This window comes from Dictyostelium discoideum (assembly GCF_000004695.1).
Source record: "Dictyostelium discoideum AX4 chromosome 2 chromosome, whole genome shotgun sequence".
In the NCBI taxonomy this organism is placed as follows: Eukaryota; Evosea; class Eumycetozoa; order Dictyosteliales; family Dictyosteliaceae; genus Dictyostelium; species Dictyostelium discoideum.
Genome location: NC_007088.5, coordinates 1,806,058 through 1,827,593, shown reverse-complemented (window position 1 = coordinate 1,827,593; position 21,536 = coordinate 1,806,058). Strand labels below are relative to the sequence as shown.

Below are 21,536 nucleotides of genomic sequence, written 5' to 3'. Positions count from 1 at the left end.
TAAAGAGATACAAATTATTTAGTGAAATGTATTATTTGTTTTGGAAAAAGTGAAAAAAAAAAAAAAAAAAAATAAAAATTTTTATTAAGGTTTTGAGGTTTTGGGAGGAATTACTCAATACCTTTTTTTTTTTTTTTTTTTTAATTTTTTTTTTTTTTTCTTATATAATTTTATGGACAAACAGGTATTTTTTTTTTTTTTTTTTTAATTTTATTTTAGTACTACTTAAGAACAAAATGATTTATAATAATTTTGGGTTGATCTAATGAATTGGTTCATATAGAAACATGAATATTGATAACACATGAAAATTGGATAACATTTTGGGCAACCGGTTGGAGTATTCTCAGTACAACGTTCACGAGTCATACAAGAGGAGAAAGAGGAGAGTAGTGATGGACATTTATCATTTTTAAGAGCACCCACTGATAAATCAACACAAACATTTTCAGTTTCACTCTTGCACATACACATACCATTGGGACCACAATCAGAGTTTTCTTTACATTTTGATAATAGTTGATTATAAACTGAACACTTACCATTGGCACCACAAACGTGGCCAGAGAATACTTGACATTCATTTGACGAGTTACAAACAGCACCTAATGGTTTTTGATACTTTGTGACACATTTACCACCGACACAAGCATTGGTTAATGAACAACTTGAGTCTTTATCACATGATGAACCTTCTTTCTCTAATGGAACGCATTTACCAGATTTGCAGTAGTTATTGAATTTACATTGATTATTGGCAGTGCAAACATCACCTTGAATCGAGCATTTACCTTTTATACAAACTGAACTTGAACAATAGCTCTTATTTTCATCGCAAGCATCACCAAGATAAAGCTTGACTTTACATTTTGCATTAAAACAAACATTACACGGTGTGCATTGATTATTTGATTCACAACTACCACCAGTTTCAATGTTTTTAGAACATGTCGCATTTTTACCATACCCATTACCACTACCACAAAATAATGGATATTCACAATCTGTTGAATATTTGCATGCTTGATTAACTAATGCTTTCTTTGGATTTGATAAACATAAATCAATACTATTGTTAACATTTACTATTGTTAAAAAAACAATTAAAACTAAAATTAATTTAATTTTCATTTTTTTTTTTTTTTTAAAAAATTTAGATAATAAAAATTAATGAATAAATTATTTTTTATTTATGTTTAAATAATAAATTTTATTTAAAACAAAAAAAATAAAATAAAATAAAATAAAATAAATAAATATATGAAAAAAATAAAAATTAAATAATTAGAATAATATTAAAAAAAATTATTATTTATTTTTGGTTCCATTATTTGTATTTTTTTTAAATTAAAAAAAAAAAAGGAAGTTAATTTTAAATTATACCATTACAAATAAAATTATAATAAATGTATTTTATATTTGGAATTACCCATTTTTGTGGTTAATTCTAACTATTGTGGGTGAAAATATTGGTAATTTTATATGAGTTTTTTTGATTGTTTTTTTTTTTAAATTTTTAATTCCAAACATAAAATTATAATACAAATATATATATTTTTTTGGTTACATTCAAAATTTTAATATCTTTAAAAAAAACATTTTTAAACTATGATATTTATAACTATATTTTTTATTTTTTTAATTTATTATTTTTTTTCTTTTAAATTAATTAATTTCCATTAAAGGCAAAAAATTAGCGGTTCTTATTTTTATTTTAAAAAATACAACTTTTAATTCCAAGTAGTAAAATTTATTTAATTATTTTCCTTTGAGGTATTTTTTTGGTTAGAATTTTTATCTGATTTTCTTTGGATTGTGTGTATTTTGGAGTTCACCACCTTTTTATGGTTTTCTCTGCCTATTGATATTCATATTTCTTTATGGGGAATTGAACCTGCGACCTTTTTGGTGAGAGAAAAAAGTGGTTCTACTGAGACTCGAACTCAGATTACAGGATTCAAAGTCCTGGGTGCTAACCAATTACACTATAAAACCTTTGATGTTTTATTTTTCAAAACAGTTTTATTTACCCTTGGTTATGAGATCGAAAAAAACAAACAACAACAACAATCTCTTTTTTTGATTATTTCATTTTTCATATAAAAAAGACTTAAAAAACAAATAAATAAATAAATAAACTATTTTAAAAAGCCATCTTTTTACTTTATTGTAATTTATTATTTGTTTCGTTTTGAGAATTTTGCGTAGCAAAATTTTCAAAAAAAAAGCAAAAAATAATCAGATCGAAAAAAACAAACAACAACAATCTCTTTTTTTGATTATTTCATTTTTCATATAAAAAAGACTTAAAAAAAAAAAAAAAAAAAAAAAAAAAAACCTGGGAACCCAAGTTAATCAGAAAATTTCCAGATTTTTAACTTTTTAAAGAAAAATAAAAAAAATAGAAAGAAAATAAGATGAAAATCACAAACAACACCACAAATATTAAGCAACACAAATGCCTACAAAAAATAAGCGAAATTGTGGATAAAACTCAATTAAAAAAAAAACAATTCAAATACGTCATAAACATCAATCACGAACCAGACGATAAAATAAAAAAAGATTTAGAAAAAAGTTTGGACAAAAAAGATGTTTTAATCAAAAGTAATAATACATTCAAAATTCTCACAGACAGTATTAGTACAGTAATCTATTTTGTAAATATGTTTGATGCAGAATTAAAAGGACAATTTATAACCACTATAAGACCAAAAAATATGTATACAGATTTTGATTGGTATAAATCACTCACAGAAATAGAATGGGTAATAGAAAATGAAGGATGTAAACTAATTAAATTAGAAATTAAAGGCGAAACTCTAATTATCAAAACAGTGAAAAGAGTCGTAGAAGAATTTGACACTTATCCATTGAACTAGACAAATCTAACATTTAATTGGACACTGCAACAAAGGATGGAGAGATCAAACCTCATTACCAGAAAATCAAGAAGAAAACAAAAATAAAAAACAATCAGATGAACAACAACCACAATCTACATCAGAACAAATACCAAAACAAGGAAAAAGAACAATCATTATCCCACCAATCACATCCTCATTTAATGATAAAACATTTATGGCCCTAGATGATACAGCTCAAAAGGTAATAGAAGCATCACTAGAAAACGTAGATGAACTAACAAGAATAGAGAATGAGATCAATACACAATCGATAAACAATCAAGAAATTAAAACAAAATCAGAAAAACCTATCGAACCACCATCTCCATACAATACACCAATAAAACAACACGGCGAAACAAAGGGACTAACAACGGAAGAAAAACTTAGAGAGGCAAATGATATCTTCGACTTCACCAGCCCAAACACTGATGCAATAAGAAAAATAGAATTCCCACTTTCAATCCCTTCAAATCAATGGTTCTTCTCCTCTCCAATAAAACATATCATGAGTTTCAGCCCAACCTATGGTACACCATCGAAAATTATCGATTCACCAAGTAAATTGTTAAACACACCAAAAAAGAAACAACAAGACAAAACAAACAAGACCAACAAAACACCAGTCAAACCAAAATTGGGTGAATATGGACAAAAAAGCATAAAAACAAAAATGGATGAAGATATAGACAACTTCAACAAGGAAATTCTAAAACAAATCAATAAATCAAAAAACCCCACAAACACACAAGACCAACAACACAACGAACAAAGTAAAGATCAGTTAGAAGACAAAATAAACCAGAAACTTCAAAAGGTAGATAAAAATCTACCCCAAATAAAACTATAAAGAAAAACACAATAAGAATAGGTGTTTGGAACATCCAAGGATCCAACACCATCCAATCTGCCAGCATAATAAACACCGTTTTAGACAACAACAAGCTGGACGCAGCACTTCTAACTGAAACAAATATAAAAACAAATAAAATTTACTCAATAAATCAACAATATAAAAACAAAATAACACACCACGCACCAATTGATAAAACAGGACAAGGGGTGTCACAAATCATTCTCAACACCCGCAATAGAACTTCCTAAACATCTCAAAAAATACAATAATTCACTCAGTACTTTCTATAAAATAAAAAAAAAAAAAAAAAAAAAAAAAAAAAAAAAAAAAAAAAAAAAAACCCAAGTTAATCAGAAAAATAAAAAAGATAGAAAGAAAATAAAATGAAAATCACAAACAACACCACAAATATTAAGCAACACAAATGCCTACAAAAAATAAGCGAAATTGTGGATAAAACTCAATTAAAAAAAAAACAATTCAAATACGTCATAAACATCAATCACGAACCAGACGATAAAATAAAAAAAGATTTAGAAAAAAGTTTGGACAAAAAAGATGTTTTAATCAAAAAGACCCTGTAAAAAAAAAAAATAAATAAAATGAGATCTAGCATCTCAAGGAGAAGCAAATAATAATTGCGTTATCCAATTCAAAAAAAAATTACCCTTGGTTATAACAACAATAAATACTATTCCTTCATTGTTAGATAAGAACTTCAAAGAACCACCAAAACAACAAGTACAACCTTCCACCATTCAATATTATTTAGCTTTATATGATGAAACCGTAAATCATAATGAAGTTCCTACCTTCGTATTCAATAAAATTTCTGATATTTAATTATCATTGATAACAATGATATGGCTTTATCTCTTGCTCTTTAATTCAATCTCATATTAAAGATATCATGTGTGATGAAAAATGTAAGTCTATCTCTCTCTCTATCTCTCTCTCTCCCTCAATCTCTGTCTCTCTCATTAATGGTAGTCTAGAAACAATCAATACGGTTGTATTAACGTTAAGTATAATAAATAGATACATAGATGATTACAGCAACCACGATAACAGTTGTACTAAAATGTGGTTCATTAATAGAAACTACTACAATCCCCAACCTTACAACCTTTAAAAATAAAAAGGAAAGAAAAACATTAAATAAAATAGATTTTTGATTTATTTTAGATGATTTTTATTTTGTTTAATTTTATTTTTTATAAATGGAGACCAACGGGAAAACCGATTAAACGTTTAATAAACCTTCCTTCTCTCCATTTCCATCATCTTCATTTTCTTCTACAACTATTGAACCTCTTGGTCTTTTTCTTCCGTAAACATTATCTGGGACATTACATAATGCACAGCAAAAAACACAACAAAATTTGCATAACCTGAAAAGAAGGAATGCAAAAATTATTGAACTAAAAACGGTGAATACAATTTCATAATCCTTCATTTTTTTTTTTTTAAATTCTTTTTTTTAAAATAAAAAACAATTCTTGTTTATTATTTATTTATTTTTTTTTTTTTTTTTTTTTTTTATTAATATTATAATTTATATGATAATTAAATTAAAAAATAAGATTCAAATTTTTTCTTTTTTTCTTTTTTCTTTTTTATTGTTATAAAATAAATAAAAAAATAAAAATATAAAAAATTGTTTTGTTTAAAAAAAAAAATTTAAAATTTTAAATCTTTAAAGGACGGATTCAACTTAAAATTTTAAGTCAAGAAAAAAAAAAAAAAAACTATTTAATTAAAATTTTCATTATCACCAATATTTATTTAATCACTTTATATGTTTAAAACAAATATGATAATTATAAATGTATATATAATAAAAAAAATAAAAAAAAAAAAAAAAAAAATTTTTTTCGTTTTTACAATTTCATATTTTTTTTTTTTTTTTTACATTACAACAATATAAAGATAAAAGATAAAAGATAAAAGATAAAAAAAATGAAATTTTTAATAACATTATTAGTTGTTTTTATAATAAATATTTTATTTGTAAAATCACAAGTTCAATATGTCAATTTCCAACCATTTTCAAATGGTAAATGTAGTGGAAATTCACAAGGTATCGGTTACTCAATCCAACTTGACACATGCACCACCTATGACAGAAACAACACCTACATGTTTACATCATCATCAAACCAAGTTAAATGGGCTAAATATTCCGTTGAAAACGTAATTGAACCAGTTTGTTCAGGATCTGCAACTACAACCCAAACTGTTAAAATTGGTAATTGTATAAAGAATACAAATATTGCATTTGACGAATCATCATTACCAGCAGTTCAATATTTTTATAAAGTCTCAATTTCAAATCAACCATTAATCAATAGTAATAGTTACATTAAATCATTTATGTATAATGTTGACTCATGTAATGAAAATGAAGTAACCAATATTCAATATTTTAGTAATGCAACTAAAGCAATTGAAAAATCAACTTCAAGACCATCATCATACTATTGTAGTGCTTCAAATCAACCATACACCTATTACTGTTCAATTTGGGGTTGTGGTCCATCTTATACCTCTGCAAATTGTCAACAAATTAATTCAACTTCTCCAACTTTAATTAATGAAAATAATTATTATTCTGTATTTTGTAATTAATTATAATTAATTAATAAAAAATTTGAAAATTTATTATTATTATTTTTTTATATAAATAATTTTTTAATCTTTTATTATTTTTTTTTTTTTAATATTTTTGATTTGTTTTGTTTTGATTTTTTTTTTTGATTTTTTTTTTTTTTTTTTTTTACATTGAAAGATCACCAGATGGTTTATCACTACCACCATTTGTTTCAATTCTAATTACTTGAAGTTGATTATGATCACCAGATTTAATTTCTATACACCAAGTTCCTTTATAAGAGAAAGTTTGAGTTTCACCAGGAGTTAAAGTTACTTGACCACCAATATGTTCACTCATTCTTTTATGAGATTCTAAAACTATATCACCAGTGGTAGCATTATTTTTTAAAACTATATAACCAACCATTTGATATAATAAAAATTGATCAGAACTTGGTAATAGAAGATAATAGAGTTCATTATTGTATAATTGAACTTGTTCTTCATCTTCATTGTAATAGATATCTTGTTGATTTAAATCTTCACCCAACACCAACCCATTACCAGTTAATTTATTTTCAGTTTTTAAAGTATTTGTTGGTTTCTCAACTGATGATACAAATCCACCTGTAAAGAATTTAATTGCTGTATTCTTGATTGAACCTGCACCATAGGGTCTAATACCATGACTTTTACCATTTTGACCATTAATAACAAACATATAATCCCTATTATTATAATGATAGGTTAACTTGTACATTGGTACGTAAATAGTACGATATTTAATATTTTCAAAATCAGATTTAGTTTCAACCTCTGCAACTGTATGTGCTTGATAATCCTTTTTCAATTTTGAATCATTACCATAGGCTTCATTCTTTTTAATTTTCATCTCTGCCAATAACCATGCTTTCTCCCAATTCATTTTATCTGCTACTTTAGGTTTTTCACCACCATTTAAATTTGATTGTATATTTTGATTATCCATTAAATGTAATGAACCTTTAAAATTTTGTTGTTGTTGTTGTTGTTGATGTTGTTGTTGTTGATTATACATTTGTAATTGTTGTTGTTGTTGTTGTTGTTGCTGTTGTACAAACTGAAAGAATTGATCAGTAATTGGATTTAATAATTGTGGATGTTGATGATGAAATGGTTCACTTGATTCTAATCTCCATTGATTAATTTCTTTAATATATTCATAGGATGGTAAATGATGATGATGGTGATGATGTGGTTGATTTGGATGTTGTAATAATTTATCATCTGGTCTATCTGGTGAATAAACTAATATATCATTATGAGTTTGTGAATATCTATTAGTTTGACCAATACTCCATTCAATTTCTTCTTCTTCAACCATTTTTACACTTTGATCTTTTTGAACAACTACAACCATATTATCATTATTATTATTACTATTATTGGGTTGATTCATTAACATTGGTGAAGTTGATTGTGATGATGATGATGATGATGGTGGTGGTGAATGTTTTAAGAAACCAACTTTACCAGAATGAACTGAATGTACAATTACAGAGAAAGCATAATAGGGTATAAAATATTGTTCCATCTTTAATGTTTCTTCTAACTTTTCTTTAAAATCAGTTGGTGCAAACCATAATGATTTATACCATTTTTGAAATATAGTTAATGCCATATTAGTTGTAATTGTAAATGGAAGCAATGCTAATCCACCAGCTTGGTTATGTGGTAACATCATATTATTCATTATCATTGATTGATTATTATTATTCATATTACTATTATAATATCCAATATTATTTGGTACTATATTTTGTTGAAATGAAGAAAATGTAGAAAATGATTGAAAACTTTGTTGTTGTTGTTGTTGTTGTTTTTGTAAATGATGTGGATGTTGAAATGATTGTGAATGTACAATTTGTGGTGGTGGTAACCTTTTCAATCCTTTATTATTATTATTGATTATAGTATTATTAGTATCATCATCATCATAATTATTATTATTATTATTATTATTATTATTATTATTATTATTATTATTATTATTATTATTATTATTATCACCACCAACGATACTATATCCAATTCCACCACTACTTGATAATGGTAATGATATATTTGATGCTGAAGATGTTGATAAAATTGATGGTGAAGTTAATGTCGATGTTGATGAATTGATTTGTGTAAATGATGATGATGATGAAGACGTAGATGATTCTAAATTCGATATTGTTGCTGTTGTTGTCGTCGTCGTTATACCAACACCATTATTAATGGTTGCTGCCGATATTGTTGATGTTGTTGTAGTTGATGCTGAGGTCATAGTCGCGATATTAGATGATGATGATGATGATGATGATGATGATGATGATGATGATGATGATGATGATGATGATGATGATGATGATGATGATGATGATGATGATGATGATGATGATGATGATGATGATGATGATGAGGTATTTGTAGATAAAGATGGTAAAACTTTTGTAAAAAATGATGACATCCAAGAAGAAGTCTTTTTAAGTTCAACAATTGGTGGTTGTGGCTTAACAATTTCTTCAATTACTTCCTCTTCTTCTTGTTGTTCTTCTTCTTTTGGTTTTTCAATGATATTTTGTTGTCTTTCTCTTTGAATCTCATCATATATAGCTTGTTGTTGTTTCATAAATTCTGTACTTAATCCTGGTTGTTCTTGTTCGATGTGTTGTTGTTCTTGTGGTTCTTGTTGTTGATCTTGTTGTTGTTGATCTTGTTGATCTTGTTGTTGTTGCTCTTGTTGTTGTTGAATAATTTGTTGTTCTAATTGTCTTTGTCTTAAAATTTGATCAAAAATCGATTGTTGTTGTCTAAGTAAGAATTGTTCTTTATATAATGCATCAACATCTTCTGTAGTTGTTGCTGTTGTTGTATTATTATTTCCACTATCAATATATGGTGGTGGAGTAGAATCTTGGTCATCCTCATCTAAAATTATGAAATCTGACACCACTCTTTCAAATTCTGGTGATACTTCAGGGTCAAACTCTTTGAATGATGCATTATTATTTAATGATTTCTCCAACTCTACTGTATCTGATGTATTTGTTACTTTTTGATCTCCACTTGTTTTTGCTTTTGATGTTGAAGAGGAGGAGGAGGAGGATGATGATGATGAAGATGATGATGATTTTGGTTTTGCACTACCATTCACTAAAAGACTACTCTGTGATTTTCTAACTAAAACTGGTGGTCTTTTTGATTGTGTAGATGATGATGACGATGATGAAGAAGATGAAGAAGAGGAAGAAGAGGAGGATGATGAAGATGGAATAATTGTTGATTTTGGTCTTGTGGCAGTTGACGTAGTTGAAGAGGACGAAGTGGATAAAGAAGATGACCTTGTAGAAGAAGATGAAGAAGTTGTTGTTGTCTTTTTAACATCAACACTACTGCTATTATTTATACCACTACCACTTCTTGAAAGAGTTGATGTAGGTCTTCTACTACTAACACCACCAATCACTGATGAAGGAGGGGCGACAGTTTTAATGTCACCATCGTCATCCATTGTTAATGGTTTTGGTTTATCATTATTCATTTTTTCCAACTGTATCTGTTAAAAAAAAAAAAGAAACAAAGTCTTTTTTTTTTTTTTTTGTTCTTTTTGTTTTTATTCTAATAAAAAAAAAAAAAATATATTTTGATTTTTTTTTTTTTATTTTGATTTTTATTTATTTTTTTGTTTTTGTTTTATTTTACAACACTTTTTGGCCTGGTTGAAGAAAAAGAACCATAGTTTATAATAAAGTTTGAATACTACAGCTATGCTTCAATAAAAAAATAGATATAAAATAAAAAAAATTATTATTTATTTTATTTTTAATTTAATTATTTTATTTTATTTTTATTGTTATTTTTAAATATTTAAAAAAATAATTTTTTTATTGCTATCACCCGTAATAAAAAATAAAAAAATAAACAAAAAAAAAAAAAAAATTAAAAAAATAAAAAATTAATTTTTTTTATTTTTTAATTTTTATTTTTTATTTTTTATTTTTTATTTTTTAGGAAAATTAGGTTCTAATTTAAAATTCTAAATTAAGTTTTTTTTTTTAAAAAAAAAGGTGAAAAAAAAAAAAGAATATTTTTAAAAGAAAACTTACAAATCTCAAATTGTAAAATATTTTTTTTTTATTTTTATTTTTATTTTTATTTTTTTTTTTATTTTTTTTTTTAAGATTTTTAAATTTTAAAAATCTTGATTACATTTCTTTGAAATTTTTTACCACATCAAATTTGCTTATTTTTGTTTTATTTTTTTTTTATTTTTTTTCATTTTAAAAATTTTTTAATTCATCCACATTAATACAAATCCCTTTCTCATCTTGGATATTATTTTTATTATTATTATTATTATTATTATTATTATTATTATTATTATTATTATTATTATTATTATTATTATTATTATTATTATTATCACTATTATTATCACTATTATTATTATTCTGAAATGAAATAATTGTATCACAATGATTTTGATTTGATGAAAAAGTTTTTACAGTTAAATTTTGTAAAAATCTAGAAGGGGATTCTATTTCTATGAAATAAATATACTCTTCTCTGTATGGTTTATTGTTATTATCATATTTAATTCCATGCATAAATGTACTTTTTCCAAGTTTTTTTTTATATAATTCTTCATTAATAAAGTTAATGTTCAAATCATGACGTAATGACCATTTTATATTTTTTGATTTATAATTTTCATTAATTAAATCTAATTCATATTTTATTTTATTTAAAACCTATATATATAGATAATTTTAAAATTATAAGAAAAATAAAAAATTAATATTAAATAATAAAAAAATAAAATAAAAAATAAAAAAAAATCTAAATCAAAGTTTTAAAATTTTAAATTTTTATACAAACATTAATTTTTGAAATTATAAATATTATTAAAAATAAAAATAAAGAAAAGAATGATGTAATTAAACCAAATCCAGCTAAAATCTGGTTTCCTTCTTTTGAAAATCCTTTCACAACTCCAATTATAATTAAAATAATGCCAACTAAAAATAAAAATAATAAAAATAAATTATTTTTTGATGATAATGGTGTACTGAGTTTATTTATTCTATTTAATATTATTTCAAACTAATTTTTTTTTTTTTTTTTTTTTTTTTTTTTTTTTTTTTTTTTTTTTTTGTTAATAAAAATTATTTATTAAAAAATTTAAAGTTTTTATAATTTAAAATAATAAAAAAATACAAACTTCAGATTGTTGTATTAACCCATTTAAATGTGTAGGATATGTTAGCTCAAATGTTGAACCTTTTGGTGTAGAATTTACTCTTGATATATTCATTGTGAAAAAAAAAAAAAAAAAAAAAAAAAAAAAAAAAAAAAAAAATTATGAAAAAAAAAAAAATTTATGAAAAAAAAAAGAAAAATTTCTTCAAACTGATCCTTTTTTAAAATCTGTTTGGTGTTCTTGGTATTAATGTTCCAAGGTACCTTTGGTAATAAAATCCCACTTAAAATTCAATTAAAACTCCAAATCATTTCTTTGAAATAAATGGTTTTTTTTTTTTCTAAAAAAAATAAAAGCCAAAAAAAAAAAAAAAAAAAAAAAAAAAAAAAAATATGATATTTTGAAAATCCAAAAAAATAATCAAATTTAAAATGAAAATATAATCAATGTTAAAAATTTTAGATCAAATGATTTAAAAACTCAAAAAAAAAATTTATTTTTTATCTTTTATTTTAATTTTTATTTTTTATTTTAATTTTTATTTAGTTCATTTTTTTTTTTTTTTTTTTTGTTAATTTCTGAATGCTTTTTTAAAAATTTGAATTCATTTTAATGGAAAGTATTACCTCCATTACTTGAAAAACCCAAACCAGAGTCCATATTGGATGTGGTACCATTCATTTGAATTTTAGGCATGCTTGAAAAATGGACTGGAACAAAAATTTGATTTTGTTTAGCTGGGAATACAATTTCAATAAAGTGGACAGTTTCTTCTCTGTATGGTCTTTGTTCATGATCATATTTGATACTGTTTCTATAGGCTTGATTATTTCTATGGACATTATATTCATGTCTTGGGATATATTTTCTAACAACTTCTGATTCTAAATTCCATGTAATTCCTCTTGCATTGAAATGTTTATTTACTGCAACTAATTCATCTCTAATTTTATTTAAAACCTTTTATATAAAAAAAAAAAAATTAATATTTTTAAAATAAAACAAATAATTTAACAGATTTATAAACAAATAATAATAAAAGAAAAAAAACTTACTTTATTTCTGAAAACTGCAAATGAAATACCAAAAATACAACAACCCAAAAACATTAAAGCAAAACCAAGAGCAATAAAAACGAAGCCACCAACAAAGTTAGATGGTGATGAATCATCATCGTCATCGTAATTATTATTATTATTATTAAAATCTTCACTAAAATTATCACTAAAACCAATACTGAAATCATTCAAATTATCTTGTTTTGGAGCATCCATACGAAATCCACCTGCAGAATTCACACTATTTGCACTTTTAGTAAAACCAACAATTACTAAAATTAAACCAACCAAACTAATTAAAAAGACTAAATAATATTTTTTACTTAAAACAGTATTACATTTAGCATTAATATTTTTAATTGTAGTTTTGAACTAATATTTTTTTTTTTTTTTTTTTTTTTTTTTTTTTTTTTTTAAAAAAAAATAATAAAATATTAATATTTTTTAATAAACAGAAATTATTATTATTATTATGATTATTATTATTATTAAAAAATAACTATTCATGAGTAATTACCTCAAAATCGTCCATTGTACCATGTAAATTTGCAGGGTATGTTGATTCAAAGGAACCAAATGAATTAGAACATCCACTTGATTTTAAAGTTTTAACACGTGCCTTATCGATATTCATTTTATTTTATTATTTATTTATTTTATTATTTATTTATTTACTTATTTATTTATTTATTTATTTATTTATTTATTTATTTATTTATTTATTTATTTATTTATTTATTTATTTATTTATTTATTTATTTATTTATTTATTTATTTATTTATTTATTTATTTATTTATTTATTTATTTATTATTTATTCTTTTTTTTTTTTTTTCTTTATAAACCAAAGTTGTTTTTAGAGAATAAGAAAAAAAACTTGTTTTATTTATATACTTTTTTTTTTTTCTAAAATACGAAAAACATTTTTTTTCTTGTTATTTTCAAATTCTTTAATTTTAGGGAAGATCTTTTTTTGATCTTTTTTTTTGTGAAAATTAAAATCCAATCACATTTTTATCAATTCTTTTTTTAAAAAAATTTCGAAAACCAAGGAAACGCCACCCAAAAATTAAAGAACGCCACCCAAAAATTAAAGAAATCCCCAACGAATGAAAAATATCCTATAAATTTTTTAAAAATGAAAAATAAGTTTAAATAATTCCGAGGTGATCGCCTCCGAACTGTTTTTTTTTTTTTTTCTTGTCTACATATATACACCCCAAGAAAGAAATTTTTAAAAAAAAAAAAAAAAAAAAAAAAAAAAGGTTTAATTTAATTTTTTTTTTAATTTTTTTTTTAAGTTAAAAATTTTTATAAAAATAGAACAAAAATAATTTTTAAATGAATTACATACAAATAGATTTTTTTTTTTTTTTTTTTTTTTTTTTTTTTAATATAATAATTTTTTTTTTTTTTTTTTTTTTTTTTTAAATTTTATTTAAGTTTATAACTTTGGACTTAATCTATTTGTATTTGGTGAAATTGGGCAAGATAGTCAATTTTTTGATTTATCATAAGATGGAACATATTGACGAGATTTGACTAAAGCTTCAATATTATCTGGACGTGGTAATTGAGCCATACCTTCTTCATAAGCTTTTTCAATGACTTTAACGGCGATTCTTGTTGAGATTTCACGAATATGTTGGAGACCTGGATAGATTTTACCAGTGAGAACTTCAGAGTCTTCTACAAAGGAGGCAAGAGTTTTAGCGGCAGTAATGATCATAGCATCAGTGACATGTTTAGCTTCACAAACGCTAGCGGCTAAACCAAGACCTGGGAAGATGTACATATTGTTACCTTGACCTGGAACAAAGGTTTTACCTTTGTATTCGACTGGTTTGAATGGTGAACCAGAGGCAAAGATACAACGACCATCGGTCCATTGGTAAGCTTGTTCTGCGGTACATTCAGCGTTGGTGGTTGGATTTGAGAGAGCGAAAACGATTGGTTTCTCGACGTGTTTGGCCATTTCTTCAATTACTTCTTGAGAGAATGAACCACCGATACCTGATAAACCAATGATAGCGGTTGGCTTAACGTCACGGACAACCTCTAATAATGATTTCAATTGGTAGGTGTAATCCTCACGAGCGTATTGTTTCTTTTGTGAGGTTAATTCGTCACCACGGGTGGTAGTAATTAAACCTTTAGAATCGACGAACCAGAAACTCTTTCTGGCTTCTTCTTTGCTAACGCCAGCTTCATCAAAGAGGGACATAATGCAATCGGCAACACCAATACCAGCGGAACCAGCACCCAAGAATACCATACGATGTTCTTTGATTGGTTTTTGAACGGAACGGACGGCATTGATGAAACCTGACAAGATGACACTACCAGTACCTTGAATATCGTCGTTGAAACATAAATACTTGTTACGGTATTCGTCGAGGAGGTTGAAGCAATGGTCGTTGGAGATATCTTCGAATTGGACGATAACCTTTGGCCATTTGTTGAAGGCGGCGGCAAGGAACTCATCAACCAATGGGTAATATTCAGAGTCTGGGATACGTGGATGACGTTCACCTAAATAATATTTATCTTCGAGGTATTTCTTGGTGTTTGTACCACTATCGATAATGACTGGGAGTGTACGGGTTGGACAGAAACCAGCACCGGCGACGTACAATTGTAACTTACCAACTGGGATACCCATACCGTTGGTACCGAGATCACCTAAACCCAAAATACGTGAACCATCGGAAACAACGATAATATCGACACCTTCGGCTGGCCAATTGTCCATCATGGCACGAATGTTACCTTTATCTTGGGATGCAAAATACATACCTTGGGCGAAACGGAATTCATTACCAAACTTTTGACATGCTTCACCTACGGTTGGTGTATAAATGATTGGCATCATTAATTCTAAATTATTACTTAATAAATAATAGAATAAAGTTTCATTACGATCACGTAAACAATTTAAGAAAATATATCTTTCCAAGTTTGTATTAAATGATGTAAATTGTGATAATGCTCTATCTGATTGTTCTTGTAATGATTCAACCTTTGGTGGTAATAAACCTTTTAATCCTAATTTTTCTCTTTCTTCATTATTAAAACCAGTACCTAAATTTTTTTATTTTTTTTTTTATTTTTTTTTTTTAAAAAAAAAATGAAAAATTTAAGATATTATTAATATTAAATTATATAGGTGTAACAAGAAATAAAAAAAAAAAACTATAAAAAAAAAGAAAAATAAAAAAAAAAAAAAAAAAAAAAAAAAAAAAAAAAAAAAAAAAAAAAAAAAGAAATTTTGAGATTGAATTAATAAATTCGGTGTTGTAAATTTCAATTTTTTATTTTTTAATTTTTTTTTTTTTTTTTTTTTTTTTGGTTGTAAATTGCCGAATGATATTTATTTAAATTGATGACTGTGTGTGTGTTTTTGTGTTTTTTCGGAACATTATAAAATTTTTTTTATTTTTTATTTTTTAATTTTTAATTTTTTTTTTTTAAAAAATGAAAAATTTTATGTGATCACAAATTGTTTAAAATGGAATTTTTTGATCCGTTTTTTTTTTTTTTTTTTTAATTTTTATTGTTTATTGTTTATTGTTACTTTCATTATTATAAATAGTTTTTTATTTTTATCTTTTTTTTAATCTTACCTTTATTAGCTGATGGGTTTCTTAAAATGAATGATGGTTTATTTTGCATTTTGCTTTATAGGTATTAAAAATTTTTATTTTTTTTTTATTTAATTTTATTTTTTTTAAAACTTAAACATTAGTTTTTGTTTTTTTTATTTTTTATTTTTTTTTAATTTGTTTTTTTATTTAATTTATTAAAATAATAACTTGAATAAAAAAAAAAAAAAAAATCAAATATTTATATGAATGAAATGTTACCTTTTTTTATTTGTTAGGTCGAGTTGAAAAAATTCAAAAAAAAAAAAAAAATAAAAAAAAGAAAAAAGAAAAAAAATTTATTGATATTTTTGAATTTCCCACGGACCAGTCAATTGGTATGAAAAAATTCAAAAAAAAAAATTCAAAAAAAAAAATAAAAAAAAATAATTATTTTTTATTTTTTAATTATTTGTATGTGTGCTCAATTCCATTACCACACATTTTTTCATTTTAATTGAAATTCGGATTAAATCGACCCGATTCGAATTTTCAAATTAAATATAAAATAAAAAATCTGTATTAAAATGTATTTTTATTTTTATTATTATAATTTTTTTTTTGTTATTTATTTTTTTATTTTTTTAATTATTTTTAATTATTTTTTATTATTTTTTTATTGGTTTTATTATTTTTTTTATTTTTTTTATTTTTTTTATTATAAAAAATCTAAATAAGGAGATGAATTAATTAAAAAACAATTGATTCTTTTTATACTTGATGATTATTAAAATATTTTTGATTCAAATATTTCTTTGTTTTCATTCTTTCATATTATTTTTTTTTTTGAATATTATTATTTCAATAAAATATTATTGTAGTATAAAAAATGTCAATATTATTATAAATTTAAATATTATTATAATAAAATTAATTATAATAAAATTAATATTTAAATAAAAAAAAAAAAAAAGAAATGGATAATAAAATTTAATTAGTAATTGTTTATTTTCTTAAAAAAAGTCAAAAAGTGAAAATATTAAAAAAAAAAAAAAAAAAAATTTCAAAAAAAAAAAAATCCCACAAATTAATTTGAAAATAAATGCTATTAAAAAGAAATTTTTATAATACAAAAAGTTTTATATATAATTCGCTTTTTTCCGTTGCAACTCTTTACAGTTGCCTGATTGAATTGTCTTCCCATTACCAGGCTTTTCAGGGACAGGACGGGTAAACTGTTGAAGTCATAATGGAATTATCTAATTTTGTGGATGGTTTAAATTGTGGTTTCGAACAAACTTTTAAAATAATTAAACAACTAAAAAAAAAATAAAAAAATTCTGTTTTGAATAATAATATAATTTTCTAATTTTAATATTTTAAAATGATTATTTAAATAGGCTTTTTTTTTTAATTAACCCAAAAACAACAACAAAAATTTTAAAAAATAATATAATGTATAAAAAAAAAAAAAAAAAAAGTTTGATTAAAATAATAATAAAAAATAAAATAGTTTTTTATAAAAAAAAGATTCCTAATTTTTATTTTTATTTTTATTTACAATTTTTAATTTTTAATATTTTATTATTTATTTTTTAATGGAAATCTCGATATGTTTAAAAGATTTCTTCTAAATTGAGTTTTAAACAATTAATAGTTATTTGTGAAAAATTATTTTTACATTTTCTGATTAATTAATTAATTAATTAATTGGTTAATTAATTAATTAGTTAATTAATTAATTAATTGGTTAATTAATTAATTAGTTAATTAATTAATATAATAAAAAAAAAAAATGTTATAGTAATAGTATTCTATTATCATTTAAAAAAAAAAAAAAAAAAAAAAAATAAAAATAAAAATAAAAAAAAAAAAAAAAATGACATTGGTTCAAATAATTTTTAAATTGGTTTGTCAAAATAAATAGAATTTTTTTATTTTTTTTTTTATATTGAATTCTCCATTCTTTGATTTTAATTTTTTAAATATTATTGGGATTTTTTAACATTTATGCTGTTTATATATATTTTTTTAAAATCTATTCATTAAAATAAATAATTGGCCACAAAAGTAAAACATAAATATGGAATTCTTCTTTTTATTTTAAAAAAAAAAAAAAAAAAAAAAAAATAAAAATTAAACAAATATAGAAATAAAATTTTTTTTTAACCAAATAAGTAACTATTATGACACAGTATTAATTGTTACATATTTTTATTTAGGTATTAAAATCTTAAAAAAAAAACGATCGCCTCAAACTGATTTTTTTTTTTTTTTTTTTTTTTTTTTTTTTTTTTATAATAATCCTGAAAATTACCAAATTTGCACAATCATTTCGTTTATTTAATTGCCATTGCATTATAAATTTCTATGAAAGTATTTCTAATTAGTAATTTTTTAAATGCAATTAAACAGTTAGATTTTTAGAATATCCTATTTTTACACCCTACACACCCCATCTCTCACTCTCATAAAAAATAATACCATACATTAAATAATTTGTTTTTATAATGTTTTTTTATTTTTATTTTTATTTTTTTTATATATATTTATATATTTATAAATAGGATTACATATCAACCAATATTAAAAAATAAACTTATTTTAAGCTTGGACATTTAGAGTTGCTACTTTATTGGGCAATGAAAAAAATTGTTTGAAAAGGAATACTTCCTTTTCCTATTTTAAGTTTAAATTTTAAAAGATTTTTTATTTTTTAATTTTTATTTTTTTTTACACACACACGCACACACAAAACATGTTTTTAAAATGAAAAAAAATAAAAAAAAAAGAATACAATGACACATATCTCTGTGTGAGGATAGTATGAATTTAGAGAAAATTGATCTTTTCTCTCTTTTTTATTATTTTTTTTTTATTTTTTATTTATTTTTTCTAAATATGCAAAGGAAAATAATAAAATATAAAATAATAATAATAAAAAAAAGTGAATAAAAAAAAAAAAAAAAGTAATAATTAATTTATAATAATTTATAACAATTACTAATAAATTTTATTTAAAAAAAATAATAAGAACTAAAACTATTAAAATTTAAAAAAAATTAAATAATTACCATTACTAAAAAAGAATATTTAAATAAATAAAAAAAAAAAAAAAAAAAAATAATATAAAAAAAACACAAAAAAAAAAAAAAAAAAAAAAAAAAAAAAAATGGATAACAAAAGTAATTATTCAGAGAGTACTTTAGAATGTGTAGAAATACAGGAATGTATTTTAGAAAAACAAAAACAATTACAACAACAAAAGCAGCAACAACAACAAGAACAACAAGAACAAATAAATTTTAATAAACAACAAATAATTCAAAAACAAAAAGAAAAAATTAAAAATAATAATAAAAATAATGAAGAAGTTTTAAAAAGTGTAGAAGTATTAACAATATCACCATATTTAACACTTGGTATGAAATATGGGTTGATAATTGAATTTTTAATGGTAATAATATCAATGATTCAATATATAATAGTTGGTAAATGGATGATGGATGGTGATAGTGATGGAGTTGAAAATTATTGGCCAATTAATAAATATTATGGATTATTTATATTTACAATTGTATTCAATGGAATGGTATCAGCATGGAAGGGATATAAAGTTGATCAAAAGTTATTCTTTGCAGCACATCATCTATTGACAATGTTTTTCTTTTTCGTTTGTTTTGTTTATTTTCCAACTGTGAAATATTACTTTTATTTAGTGATTTACTTGGTGATGAGATTGGGTAAAAGAATAAAAGACGAAGGATACATGGACAAAGACCAATGGATTGCCTTCTACGTATCGTATGCGTATGTGCAAACATTGGTAATTGTAATCATACAATGTCTACAACCAAACCAATCTGGAATACTCGATATTATCGGTGGCATTGCACATATTGATTCCTTGATCACTTGCAGAAAAGAGAATTTCAGCGGAAAACGTTTAAACGGCCATAGCAAATGGTTGATCCCAATTTGGCTATTGGAGAATAGATTGGCACAAACTGTTTTGTCGGTATTGGATGTATCAACATTATGGTGTACTTTATTGATTGGAACTTCGTTTTTAAACATTTTCAACTTTAATTTCTATAGATGTATTATACCATTCCTTGTGATTGAATTCTTAATTAAACCATCATTCTCTTCATTCAAAAGACCATATTGCTATAAATTTTCAAATCATAGTTCTTTCCCATCTTGTCATACTGCTATTGCTAGTATTGTTATTAGTTCAATCAGTTCACTCTCTCCATTTCAAAGAGGATTTTTGGTAATGTCAATGGCTGCTTATAGAGTTTACACTCGTGCTCATACTGTTGAAGATATTTGTGCTGGTTTTGCTATTGGTCAAGTTTTAAATTCAACAATTTACTGTTTTAGTTTTTATTTTTTTGGTTTAAACTGAAATTCTAAAAATTAAAAATAAAAATAAAAAAAAAATAAAAAAAAAAATATTTTTAAAAATAAAAAAAAAAAAAAGAAAAAAAAATGAGTGATCGAATCGGTTACTTGATTTTTTTTTTTTTTTTTTTTTTTTTTTTTTCAATTTTATTTTTTTTATTTTTATCACTTTCACACCCAAAAAATAATTTTTTAACTCATCAAAACCACAAACTTAAAAAAAAGATAAATACATTCAAATAAATAATAAAAAAAAAAAAAACAAATTTAAATAAAATAAAAATTAAAGAAATACTTTTTTTTTTTTTTTTTTTTTAAAAATAATTAAGTAATACACAATTAAAAAAAAAAAATAATAAATAAATAAATAAATAAATAAATAAATAAATAAATAAATAAATAAATAAATAAATAAATAAATAAATAAAATTAAAAAAAAAATTTAAAAATAAATATTAATAAAAACAATAAAAACAAAAATTTTTTTTTAATTAAAACTAAAAAATTAAAATAATAAAACTCAATATAAAAAAAAAAAATAAAATAAAGTCACTATCTGTGTTTAATTTTGTATGTATAATTTTTAAACTCTTTATCGACAAACAATTACCCCTCCCACACTCACACACCAAATCTAGGTGTTATTTTTTCTTTTTCTTTTTTTTTTTTAATTATTTTAATTTAAAAAAAACTAAAAGTGGTTAAAAGGTACCATAGTAAAAAAAAAAAAAAAAATTTTTTTTTAATTCCATTTAAACACAAATTTTAAATAGACCTTATTTTTTTATGTTTTTTTTTTATTTTTCTTTTTTTTTTTTTTTTTTCAATCATATAGTAATAACAATAATAACATAAATAAATAATCTATTTTTTATACATTCTCAAAAAAAAAAAAAAATTAAATACTCCTTC

At 22.8% G+C, this 21,536-nt stretch overlaps 9 protein-coding genes and 1 non-coding gene across 10 annotated transcripts; 3 read left to right on the top strand and 7 right to left on the bottom strand.

The window, feature by feature from the left end:
* Nucleotides 1-225: 225 nt before the first annotated feature.
* Nucleotides 226-1,131, bottom strand: DDB_G0272530 (hypothetical protein; the record flags this gene model as incomplete). Its single annotated transcript, XM_640026.1, has 1 exon — nt 226-1,131. One exon carries the CDS (start codon nt 1,129-1,131, stop codon nt 226-228), a length of 906 nt encoding a protein of 301 aa, XP_645118.1.
* A 791-nt stretch (nt 1,132-1,922) lies between these two features.
* tRNA-Gln-UUG-6 lies at nt 1,923-1,995 on the bottom strand. Its single transcript has one exon. It is a non-coding gene; the product is annotated as a tRNA-Gln (tRNA).
* A 769-nt stretch (nt 1,996-2,764) lies between these two features.
* On the top strand, nt 2,765-3,874 carry DDB_G0272548 (hypothetical protein; the record flags this gene model as incomplete). Its single annotated transcript, XM_640025.1, has 3 exons — nt 2,765-2,768; nt 2,945-3,679; nt 3,759-3,874. The coding sequence occupies 3 exons, from the start codon at nt 2,765-2,767 to the stop codon at nt 3,872-3,874; spliced, it is 855 nt and encodes a 284-aa protein (XP_645117.1).
* Nucleotides 3,875-5,005: 1,131 nt separating this feature from the next.
* Nucleotides 5,006-5,218, bottom strand: DDB_G0272506 (hypothetical protein; the record flags this gene model as incomplete). The annotated part of the gene is made up of 1 exon (XM_640024.1): nt 5,006-5,218. The coding sequence occupies one exon, from the start codon at nt 5,216-5,218 to the stop codon at nt 5,006-5,008; it is 213 nt and encodes a 70-aa protein (XP_645116.1).
* Nucleotides 5,219-5,721: 503 nt separating this feature from the next.
* On the top strand, nt 5,722-6,390 carry DDB_G0272504 (hypothetical protein; the record flags this gene model as incomplete). Its single annotated transcript, XM_640023.1, has 1 exon — nt 5,722-6,390. The coding sequence occupies one exon, from the start codon at nt 5,722-5,724 to the stop codon at nt 6,388-6,390; it is 669 nt and encodes a 222-aa protein (XP_645115.1).
* Nucleotides 6,391-6,538: 148 nt separating this feature from the next.
* DDB_G0272502 (hypothetical protein) lies at nt 6,539-9,919 on the bottom strand (the record flags this gene model as incomplete). Its single annotated transcript, XM_640022.1, has 1 exon — nt 6,539-9,919. The coding sequence occupies one exon, from the start codon at nt 9,917-9,919 to the stop codon at nt 6,539-6,541; it is 3,381 nt and encodes a 1,126-aa protein (XP_645114.1).
* A 739-nt stretch (nt 9,920-10,658) lies between these two features.
* DDB_G0272528 (hypothetical protein) lies at nt 10,659-11,692 on the bottom strand (the record flags this gene model as incomplete). Its single annotated transcript, XM_640021.1, has 3 exons — nt 10,659-11,129; nt 11,257-11,396; nt 11,596-11,692. The coding sequence occupies 3 exons, from the start codon at nt 11,690-11,692 to the stop codon at nt 10,659-10,661; spliced, it is 708 nt and encodes a 235-aa protein (XP_645113.1).
* A 495-nt stretch (nt 11,693-12,187) lies between these two features.
* DDB_G0272546 (hypothetical protein) lies at nt 12,188-13,270 on the bottom strand (the record flags this gene model as incomplete). The annotated part of the gene is made up of 3 exons (XM_640020.1): nt 12,188-12,538; nt 12,634-13,008; nt 13,154-13,270. The coding sequence occupies 3 exons, from the start codon at nt 13,268-13,270 to the stop codon at nt 12,188-12,190; spliced, it is 843 nt and encodes a 280-aa protein (XP_645112.1).
* Nucleotides 13,271-14,131: 861 nt separating this feature from the next.
* Nucleotides 14,132-16,308, bottom strand: malA (NADP-dependent malate dehydrogenase; the record flags this gene model as incomplete). The annotated part of the gene is made up of 2 exons (XM_640019.1): nt 14,132-15,717; nt 16,260-16,308. 2 exons carry the CDS (start codon nt 16,306-16,308, stop codon nt 14,132-14,134), a joined length of 1,635 nt encoding a protein of 544 aa, XP_645111.1.
* Nucleotides 16,309-19,389: 3,081 nt separating this feature from the next.
* On the top strand, nt 19,390-20,628 carry DDB_G0272500 (hypothetical protein; the record flags this gene model as incomplete). Its single annotated transcript, XM_640018.1, has 1 exon — nt 19,390-20,628. One exon carries the CDS (start codon nt 19,390-19,392, stop codon nt 20,626-20,628), a length of 1,239 nt encoding a protein of 412 aa, XP_645110.1.
* Nucleotides 20,629-21,536: the final 908 nt, after the last annotated feature.